We start from the raw sequence: 11,112 nt of genomic DNA, 5'->3' as shown, positions 1-11,112 counted from the left end.
AGGCACATTTAAGGTATACCTCCGACTGAGGTATGATTTAGGCACATTTAAGGTATACGTACCTCAGTCAGAGGTACAAATTAGGCACATTTTAGGTATACCTCAGTCAGAGGTATAAAAAAGGCACATTTTAGGCATGCCTTAATTGTGCCTAAAATGTGCCTAAAATGTACCTATATTGAACAGGTTTTAACCCCTCCTATTCTGTCCTCTTTTTCTTCCTTACCCAAAATGTACCTAAGGCATGCCTTAGGTACCCCAAAAAGTGTACCTCAAATGTACCTTTTTTCCCCCTGGGATGGTTCTGAGGTCAGTGCTAGCGAGAGGATTGTTTTGTGTACTACTGCCTGACATATATCAGTATGATTCCTACCTGTTATATACAAAGAACTGGCAATAATTCACTATTTTAATGCAGAAGATCACACAAGCTTAATTCCTAGATGATTGAAAACTCTGAAACTCTGGTACTTTGATATTCTTACAGGTGATGAACGAAAGGCTTTATGCAATAACGGTTGTGACTGATTCATTTAAAATTTAAAAAAACCACATTTTTCAAATATGAATAGTTACAATTAAAATTCATGGTGACATAAATATAATTATTCCCTAATATATTTTCCATAGTGAAGCTTTTGTAGCATCAGCGCATATGACATTCCTTGAACAGTCTAACATCATCATAATGTTTGCATCATATGACAGACTTGTGTTATACGATACAGGAAGAGAATTAAAGTGTCATAATTTTATTAAACTGATCTTATTTGCATTCATAGCCTTATGAATGCAGTTCCTTCTGGTAGTATACATAGACTTGCAGTGGAGATATAAGTATACGCAGGTGAAGCAGATAGGAACATATAAATAATGAAACAGGAACTATTATATACCGGTATAGCATGTAATACATTTCCAATAAAATATGTCACTGAACTGACAGACAGCATTGTGCCTTGCTTTTAGTGTTGTTATTTTCACACTTAATGATGTTCTCTAATTGGTGTGTTTTCTGTAAACAAGAACAAATACTGTGCAGTAGTGACACTGTAGTGTTACTTTCATAATAACTAGTGCTACTTTACACACAATTACCATTACTGGTAAAATGTAATGAAAACTTAGTTACAGTATATACAAATATATGAAATATATGAAAGAGGAGAAAGCGCTAGGGAAGTCGAAGAAACTCCTGTTTTTTATTTTTTATATAAATACTTCTCTGAGCTCAGACCAGAATTTGCTTTAAAACTATTGATTTTATGATCAAGAAGCGTTTTCCATATGTTTAAATGAATTCAATATGTTCCTTATTCAAGTAAATGAGATCTTCCATATTCAGACATATTTTAGAAGTTAGTTTAAAATCAGAGTTATATGGCTTACCAACATATATAGTTTCCTTGTCAAGCTTCGTACATGCTAGTTTGTAAAAGCCCTACTTTTCCAAACATTTTTGAGAAGAGTTTTGGTAACATGAATATGTTTAATTGCCCTATCATGGATCACAATCTAGCTACTCGACCAGGTACTTATCTAAAATTGGAATATTTGTATCCATATAGGATTAAAGTTTCCTTTTGAAGTTTTAATGTTTGATAGACAATGGAGTATTAATTTCTCTATAATGTGCTAGATTCATAAAACAAACACACGATAACTGACCAAACTAGCCCCAATAATATCTCGAGTGATAGGAAACGGTCTGGTTTATCTTGCCTCCTGCCGCCTGAAACAGTCGCTAGTGTGGTGAGGATACATTTCAAGTGTTTTGTCTCATAACACGGGGATTCACTTGGAGGGGCGAGCGTTTGGTTTATCAGGTGGGCTGGCTTACCTATGTGAGTGATTGTTACTGTTTTCTGACCTTAGTGTCAATAGTCACAAAGAAGCTCTATCCTATTTTTAACAGGGTGTGGCGATTTTCCTTTACTTGCTGTATTTTCATTATTACATCTAAGGTTTTCTTTGGAAAACATTGCTTAAACAAGATTTTAACGAATTCAAAGGTGAAGAAACCCTGAGAGTACAAAGTTAAAATGGTAATATATGGCCAACAAAACAGATCCAGATCACATGCAAACAGTCTCATATAGAGCCTTGTAAGGCAGTACCTACAGAAATCTCATATAGAGCCTTGATATAGAGCCTTGTAACGCAGTACCTACAGAAATCTCATATAGAGCCTTGTATGGCAGTATCTACAGAAATCTCATATAGAGCCTTGTAAGGCAGTACCTACAGAAATCTCATATAGAGCCTTGTATGGCAGTACCTACAGAAATCTCATTTAGAGCCTTGATATAGAGCCTTGTAACGCAGTACCTACAGAAACCTCATATAGAGCCTTGTAAGGCAGTACCTACAGAAATCTTATATAGAGCCTTGTAAGGCAGTACCTACAGAAATCTCATTTAGAGCCTTGTAAGGCAGAACCTACAGAAATCTCATTTAGAGCCTTGTAAGGCAGTACCTAGAAATGAATCACTCTAAAATGTAGCTGGCAACAATATTTTCTGAAATTAATTCATTTCATTTTATCTGTATATTTCTTTATCGATTTGTCAAAATTTCAATCTTATTACTGAGAGTTATCAGACGATAACACAGGATCTCGCACATAAAACCAGAAGTGGCGTCAAAGTCATGTTATACACTTTCCTGTTTATATGTTATTTAATTTGGAAGCAATGTATACATGTCAGATTTAATGTGATACAAGCATTGAAAGCATCACCAAACTTAAAACTTCCACAACTTTTGATATATTACTAACATTGTATTCTCTTTATTTGTCACATTATCACTCACTTCTAAGGAGACCCCCTCCCCAATAAACCTCCAAATAAAATACCAGCACATACAGAATGAGTGGCAGCTGGGAAGCAATCATATTACTTACCCTTAAAACTTTAGCCTGTCCAACATTCAAAATGAGGTATAGGGCATGACTTACGATTTATGCTACCTTTCACGTTATACATGTGATTTGTGATGGAGTTATCTCCCTTATTTTTTTCTTTAACCTTGTAAGCACCTAATCATTGAGAACAAACTGAGTGTACATTTCAAGTGTGTTTTGAGCTAATCTTATGGGTAAGTTTTGAATGTGGAGCCCTGTAGGAAAATGTCATTGTAAGGTAACATGTATTCTTCAGCATGTACAAAACAGCTACTTTAACAGTCAGAACTTGAACAAGATTTTTAAGAGTAAGTTTGAACTTAAGTCTCTATGAGCTCAGCTTGATGCTTTTGTTTTGTTTGTGTTTTATATTCTATTAACAGCAATGGTCATTTAAGGACATGCCAGGTTTTGGTGGTACTGGTAGAGGAAAGCCGGAGTTCGCGGAGAAAAACCACCGCCCTACGTAAGCCTCTAAGCCACAACCCAGTGGTGGAGGGCTAGTGGTAGCAGAATGTCAGACACCTTAACCACTCAACCCCACAACCCAGTGGTGGAGGGCTAGTGGTAGCAGAATGCGGCCCAGTGGTGGAGGGCTAGTGGTAGCAGAATGTCAGACGCCTTAACCACTTGGCGACCGCAGCCCAGTGGTGGATGGCTAGTGGTAGCAGAATGTCAGCCGCCTTAACCACTTGGCCACCGCGGCCCAGTGGGGGATGGCTAGTGGGAGCAGAATGTCAGACGCCTTAACCACTTGGCCAACGCAGCCCAGTGGTGGATGGCTAGTGGTAGCAGAATGTCCGACGCCTTAACCACTTGGCCACCGCGGCCCAGTGGTGGATGGCTAGTGGTAGCAGAATGTCAGGCGCCTTAACCACTTGGCCACCGCGGCCCAGTGGCGGAGGGCTAGTGGTAGCAGAATGTCAGAAGCCTTAACCACTTGGCCACCGCGGCCAAGTGGTGGATGGCTAGTGGTAGCAGAATGTCAGAAGCCTTAACCGCTTGGATACCGCGGCCCAGTGGTGGAGGGCTAGTGGTAGCAGAATTCGGCCCAGTGGTGGAGGGCTAGTGGTAGCAGAGTGTCAGACGCCTTAACCACCTGGCCAACGCAGCTCCTCAGCGTGAGGCTGACTGGCAGTGTTCGTGACACTGGGGTAGTATATATAGCTTCATACAGGCATTTTGTACCATTCAGACAACTGCATGAACAACCAATTCCTCAGTCTAATTTCAAGACATCTACTTAACCTTAATCAGAATCATAATATTTCCTGCTACCTTTATAAGTAAATATAAAAAACAGAAATCCTGTGACTACTTCGCATGCAGTGTTATTGTTGAATAAATACGATTCATCATCACCAGGAAGTCTTTTGTAAATATAATGACACTGTTCATTTTTCAATAGTTAATTTATCGATATCATTCTATAAAAGTATTTTCATGTCAGAGGTCAAATATTTCACTATTCATTCAATTTATCCCGACAACTGTGTACAGTATCAAGGTCTTAAATGATAAGAACTATAAAAACTTCCCTTTGTGATTGTAGCGTTTTCAAGTAAATATTTAAAATTGACCTGGATTAGAATACGAACTTGTTCAAAACCTTTTCCCGTTAAAGCAGCAGTGATTCAGTGTCAGGCACTCCCAAAATCAACACAGATTAAAGGACTAAAACTTCTAAAATACTTGTCATTGTGTTCCCTTGCCAAAGGCTGGCTGTAGATACAATTTATCTATATGGATTAGGCGATTAAACATTTCAAAATAATTTCTCAGTCATCAATTGCTTTTCAAAGTTGAAGTTAGCTGACTGATACCCGGCTAAGGGAATGTTGTTTTTGAAGAAAAGCTATATGTCAACGTCCTATCCAAACACTTTATAAGTCGGTGCAGCGTGGTGTCAACTCCGAGACAATCACACAATAAACACCATACCGAACGCTCGGAGACGAAAACTGGACATAGGAATTTCATTAATCCTACATAATTCTTCAAGTATCCCAGATGCCGAGTAGGCTTATCGCTGTCCACCTCAAAACGGGCCTCTCATTATCTCCCACAACAGGATATTAACTTTTATATAAGCCTGAGTGAGCATTAATTTACCACATATCCAAAACCTGTCAAACATAAACACCGATCTCTTTCAAATGGGAGTCTTATCTAGCAAAAGACAAATCTAGAATTGAAATACGTAACAAATCGTAATAATTATTTATCTGATGAAGTTAAAGTTAAACCCAGCTAAACGTCCTGTTAGTGTTGTTAAAAAACAAGACTTGGGTTTAATTATTCAATGTTATCGCCAGTCGCCACCACATGTAAATAATAGCCAAAGTCGGTCTGCTCATGTTGATGTCTATCTGGGAATTCTTACTGCATGACTCAGTTAAAATATTCCTGGAATTGTCATTCAGTATTAGTTTAAAACATTAAGCCATCATTACCTTTTTAATTTGTTCACACACCCTACATGTCAGTTTACAAGTAAAGATTACTAGTTATACAGAACAAGAGGCCCAGAGGGCCTGTATCGCTCACCTGAATATAATTAAAGTAATTGGTATGAAGTAAAGATATAGCACTCCATGGTAGGTGCTGTTAGTACATAAGAAATTTCAGAAAGATCCATCAAGTACTTGAGATATAGAGAACAAACTTCAAACAGAGCCCAACCCCTATGCCCCTATGGGGGTCATACCCACCAATTATACAAAATTGAGTCACCGTCACCCAAGGATGCTCCACACTAAATAAGGATAAAATCCCTTAATCCCGATGGTCGGAGAAGGATTTTAAAGGTTTTACCTCTATTTTTCCAATTGGGCCCCGCCCTTCTGCCCGCCCTCGGAGACCACAACTACTGCTAATACAAAATTGAGTCCCCTTGGCCCAAGGATGCTCCAGACTAAATTAGAATAAAATCCCTTAATCCCTATGGTAGAAGAAGGATTTTGAAGATTTACGTCTATTTCCCCTATACATGTATGGCCCCACCCCTCAGGTCCCAGGGGGGCCAGACCCACCAATTATACAAAATTGGTTCCCCACTACCCAATGATGCTCCACACCAAATATGGACCAAATCCTTTCATTCCCACAGAAGAAAAGGATTTTAAAGAATAATTTGCTATATTTCTCCTATTGGGCCCCGCCCCTAAGCCCCCCGGGGGGCCAGACCCACCATTTATACAAACTTTGTTCCCCTTCCCCCAAGGATGCTTTTGACCAAATATGGAACAAATCCTTTCATTCCTACAGAAGAAGAAGGATTTTAAAGAATTTGCTTTATTTCCCCCATTGGGCCCCATCCCTCAGCCCCCGGGGGGCCAGACCCACCACTTATACAAACTTTGTTTCCCTTCCCCCAAGGATGCTTCTGACCAAATATGGACCAAATCCTTTCATTCCTACAGAAGGAGAAGGATTTTAAAGAATAACTTGCTTTATTTCCCCTATTTGGTCCCGCCTCTCAGGCCCCTGGGGGGCCAGAACCACCATTTATACAAAATTGGTTCTTCTTCACCCAAGGATGCTCCACCAAATTTTGTTAAAATCCGCTCAGTGGTTCATGACTAGTAGTGTAAAGTTGACAGACGACGGACGACGGACGCAGGACGACGGACGACAGACGCTGCGGTATGGCATAAGCTCATCTTGGTCCTTCGTTCCTTCGGACAAAGTTTAAAAAAAGTGCTAAAGTCTTTAATACACATCTAGCTGAAGTATATTTACTATTGCCTCTATGAAATAAATACCAGACATAACCAAACATTATGTCATAAGAAAAGTAAGGAAAAGATACCAGAAGAATCACCATGTAATAGGTATCCATGTTGTAGTTCATCTTCCTGGTTTCAGGAGGAAACCTTATGGTATACATCTCTCTTAAAAGTGATTTTCAATTGAAATGAATATAATGAAAAGTGGCAACTCCTGAAGCAAAGTTACGGTTAGTGGTGGAAATCACTTCAAAATCTATGATCCATTATCATCAAATGATCGATGATTGATTAATGACGGATCATAAAATAAAATGAAAATTAATAGAGAATTCATTGAAATGGATAAAATGAGGTAATTTAGATACTTTTATCTTCTCATAGTTATAGGTAGAATTGATGTTTGAATGCAGTTAAAGGTAAAATGTTGTAGTAAAACTATCAGTTTTCAGGTTGACTCCTGGTCTCAATGACTCTTTAAGTTAATGGCACTCTTTATAACTTTACAATGAGTCAGTTTTCACCTTTTTTAATTAAATTCCAAATTTTTCTGTCTTAGTGAATGTCTCCAATGATTCAAACATCTACACATCTATTATTTTCCAATAAAGCTAACAAGAGCAGTACCAAGAGGCTATTTAGTAATATGATTCATTTGTGTTTTTTACAGAACATGTTGAACCTTCAAAAGAGCACCTCTTTTTTCCAACAGCAGTGTCAGGTGAAATACTCAATAGCCATGTAACAGGTAACACTGGTAAACAGCCAAGTTTATAAACTGAAAAGAGTATTCAGCTTCAAGTCTTTCCAAAATACCTCCAGATCATTACAAAATGAGATATAATTCATTACCTGTACAAGAAACAGGGCATGAGCACAGAATCTTATTTTGAGCACGAGATAGGTAAGGTTTTGTGAACACGGGCCCTTAATTGATGATGTATATATGACTTTGCTGCTTTTGACAGAGTAAATGCTGATGAATATATTTAATCATTCTTTTACATTTAATTTAGTTGAGAAATGGGCTAACCCACCTGTTGTCATCATCCCTGGTCTGGTCCTGTACTTCTTGTCAATGCATCCATCCCTAGTGCAGACTTCACCTTGATCTTCTGTTTCCCTGGATCTGTTCCTGCATAGTGACCAGCACCACCCTCTATAAGAAAAACCTGTCTATAAAGACTATGTCTATATAAAACAGAACAGTACCCTGACAGTGACTGACACGACCCTCTGGTCTGATATAGACATTCTAATAGAATCTATCCCTGATGTGAGGTATGGATCAGGTTATTCAAAACCCAAGGGATAAAATATTGAGCAGGAGACCCAAGGCTTTGCCAAGGGTCTTTTGTTCAATATTTTATCCCAAGGTTTGAATAACCTTATCCTTACCTCACATCAGGGATGGATTCTGTTTCTTGCTTATTACCTAAAACTCTTAGAAACAGCTGTTTTTCTAGTAAAGTTTTAAACTGTCCGCACATTTCTCATTTGCATATGGAGCCCGGATGGCAATTGTTTGTGACGTCAATGACCCTGACTGACCCAAAAACGTCATAAAATGACGTCACGAACAATAGTGTGACCCTGAAAGATCACTATAATTCCCCCGCTAGTCTGCGTGTGCAAGCAATCTAGACCTGTGGGTCGGATAGAATTTTCCAGCACCGCCGGAAATGCGGATATCTCGGTCTAGTATGCAGGAAAGAAAAGTCCTTCCTACTAATAAGCTAGACCAGCATCACCTCAGTAACACAAACCTGGCTAGAGGGCTCTGTATACAGCACAGGCACAGTTCCCTCTAGTACCAAGAGCCACCTGTGGAACGTAATCTCCAAATAAACACTATATCTACCTATAGAAAAGTCCTTCCGAGTAGTTTGGTTTGTTTGAGCTTTATGTCCTATTAACAGCTACGGTCATTTAAGGATGTGCCAGGTTTTGATAGTGGAGAAAAACTAGAGTACCCAGAGGAAACCACTGACCTAGGGCCAGTACCTGTTGACTGCCCCACGTAGGCCTCGAACCTGTACCGTAATCCCTCCTAGTGGAGAGAGCAGCACCAACCTCAATAAAACAGAACCTGTATATAGGGACCACCACTGTCCAAAAGCAACAACCAACACCACTTTGAAGATATGAACAGGGATGCTAGACTTCACTTGGCAGGGGTAAATTTACCTAATCAGAGGTGTGAACTGTTAATGTAAAAACACATTTTTTATGCTACCAGGTCATGCAGTTGCTCGTGTATTATCCGTTGATATGTATCTACAAATAGACTTGGCCAACAGTTGCATGATCTTTGAATGGTGTAAGGGAGGTAATTCAGACGTAAAACTTACCCTTCTGGACAAGACCAGATTGCTGTATTGTGTACGTAAATACTGTAAATGGGGCGATTGGCGACTTGGCAACCATCACCTGTAAACAAGGGAGGGGATAATTACAAACACTCCACGGTATACAATCTCTGAATGAAGGTATATCATACACATATTTCAAGCTTGAGCTGGCAGTAATTTGTGATATTTTGCAGGAGGTTTGAACCATTTAGTTTTGTTGGTAAGTCTGAATAATCACAAAATATTCCTTAAAAAACAAAAGCATCACATAGCACATATATCAATATACGTGGGTGAAAAACATGTCATTTGGAAGAGAAACAATTGTTTATGGTAATAATAAGGTTGCAGCATTAATCTTAAGTTTCTAATGTTTGAATCTAAAGGTTTCAACAATTGCGCTCAAATGGGTCATATTTTTTTAAAATAAAGCAAAAAGTGTCATACTTAGATTTTTTCTGATGTATATTTGCACCAAATGTATTAAAATATTGAAATGTAACAAGAAAAAGCTTAATTTGCTGTTCATCATTTAGGAAAATTAAAAATATATTTTGAATGTGTTGAAATGAGAAAACATACAGGTATTTTACTTCACAAGCTGAATTCATAAAGTTAGGAATCATACAGGGTGATTCTGTTTCTTGTTAACTGATTTTAACTCTTTTTACAGGATTTGCCTTCCTTTGCCTGTATTTCAAATCATGTCCAAAAATGTGATGGTGAAAAGAAAGGACCATATCTGTCATAAAATTTAATGCAGAACCCCATTATACAATACACATCTTTCTATGATAATCATTACATACACCAAAACTCAAAAGATTAACAGGAAAAGTTAGGGACTACTAACTTACAATTACAAGTTATTGTAAGCAGACAGACGAAGGGACGGTCAATACAGTAAAATGAAATGCCCCTCTTTTGATGGACATTTACGTTGAATGGTCTAAGGGAGATAATTCAGAAATAAAAGTCCTAAAAGTTAGGACAAGACAAGAAGTGTAAAACTGTAATTAAATCAATATACAAAATCATTAACTGCTGTTATTTTAACAGTGTTGTAAGATGGTACATGCACAATGTCAACATTTCTCAAAACAACTGACATTTATTAGTTCTCATCAATTATAATTCAATATATATAAGCCCTGGTGGTAATATAAAAGTCAGAGAAGGGCAGCTTTCTAAAATAGGGAAGAGGCTCATATCATAAACAGAAAGCAAGACAGGATCAGACACACCCACCTGTCTTTCCAGGTCTGTGAGGTATTGGAGAATTAGTCTGGTGTTCACACTGTGACTCCAGGTGTTTCCCAGGGCTGCGGTCACATACCCACCGTCACCATCCAGTTGAATGGCTGAACAATACAGAAAACATTCAGTAAACATCCACTTGTATATCTGACCAACACAGAATGACATATACAAGAGCATGTTCTGTCAGAATTCACATCAATGTCACACTAGCGAAGCTAAAAACATGACATTTATCTGTAATAAAACAGAATTCTTTGGTAAGACCATTTTGTTGCACCTCAGCCTTGATATTAACTACCAGTAAAATTTAATTATACACAAAGTTCTTAACATTCAAAAAGGAACTTTTGGCAGGAAAAGAAATGAAGAAGAACTGTTAAAATGACGATGAGTCCATGGCCCCTTCCTTGTCTTCAAGATTATTTGATTGTTAATACTGATATAAAAGTATTGTGGTTCACATCTTCAGTTTACTGGATCTATAAACCTTTAGACCTGGCCGTTCCTTGGACACCTTACCTGCTGTTTCACCTTAGCTGGACACCTTACCTGCTGTTTCACCTTAGCTGGACACCTTACCTGAAGTCTGTCCTGGGTTGGACACCTTACCTGAAGTCTGTCCAGGGTTGGGCACCTTACCTGAAGTCTGTCCTGGGTTGGACACCTTACCCGAAGTCTGTCCTGAGTTGGACACCTTACCTGAAGTCTGTCCTGGGTTAGACACATTACCTGAAGTCTGTCCTGGGTTGGACACCTTACCTGAAGTCTGTCCTTGGTTGGACACTTTACCTGAAGTCTGTCCTGGGTTGGACACCTTACCTGAAGTCTGTCCTGGGTTGGACACCTTACCTGAAGTCTGTCCTGGGTT

At 38.7% G+C, this 11,112-nt stretch overlaps 1 protein-coding gene across 1 annotated transcript in view; it reads right to left on the bottom strand.

Moving 5' to 3' along the window:
- LOC110465998 (DNA repair protein RAD51 homolog 2-like) overlaps window positions 1-11,112 on the bottom strand; it is a 44,437-nt gene that overhangs the window by 18,075 nt on the left and 15,250 nt on the right. The window contains 4 exon segments of the mRNA XM_021522229.1: window positions 7,671-7,792; window positions 8,985-9,063; window positions 10,233-10,345; window positions 10,944-11,112. Of these exon segments, the coding sequence (XP_021377904.1) occupies window positions 7,680-7,792; window positions 8,985-9,063; window positions 10,233-10,345; window positions 10,944-11,112 (474 nt within the window). The 3' untranslated portion in view covers window positions 7,671-7,679.

The sequence above is a fragment of the Mizuhopecten yessoensis genome, unplaced genomic scaffold, assembly GCF_002113885.1.
Source record: "Mizuhopecten yessoensis strain PY_sf001 unplaced genomic scaffold, ASM211388v2 scaffold11111, whole genome shotgun sequence".
NCBI classification, from domain to species: domain Eukaryota; kingdom Metazoa; phylum Mollusca; class Bivalvia; order Pectinida; family Pectinidae; genus Mizuhopecten; species Mizuhopecten yessoensis.
Note: the sequence above shows the minus strand (reverse complement) of the source record. Positions and strands in the feature narration are given on the sequence as shown.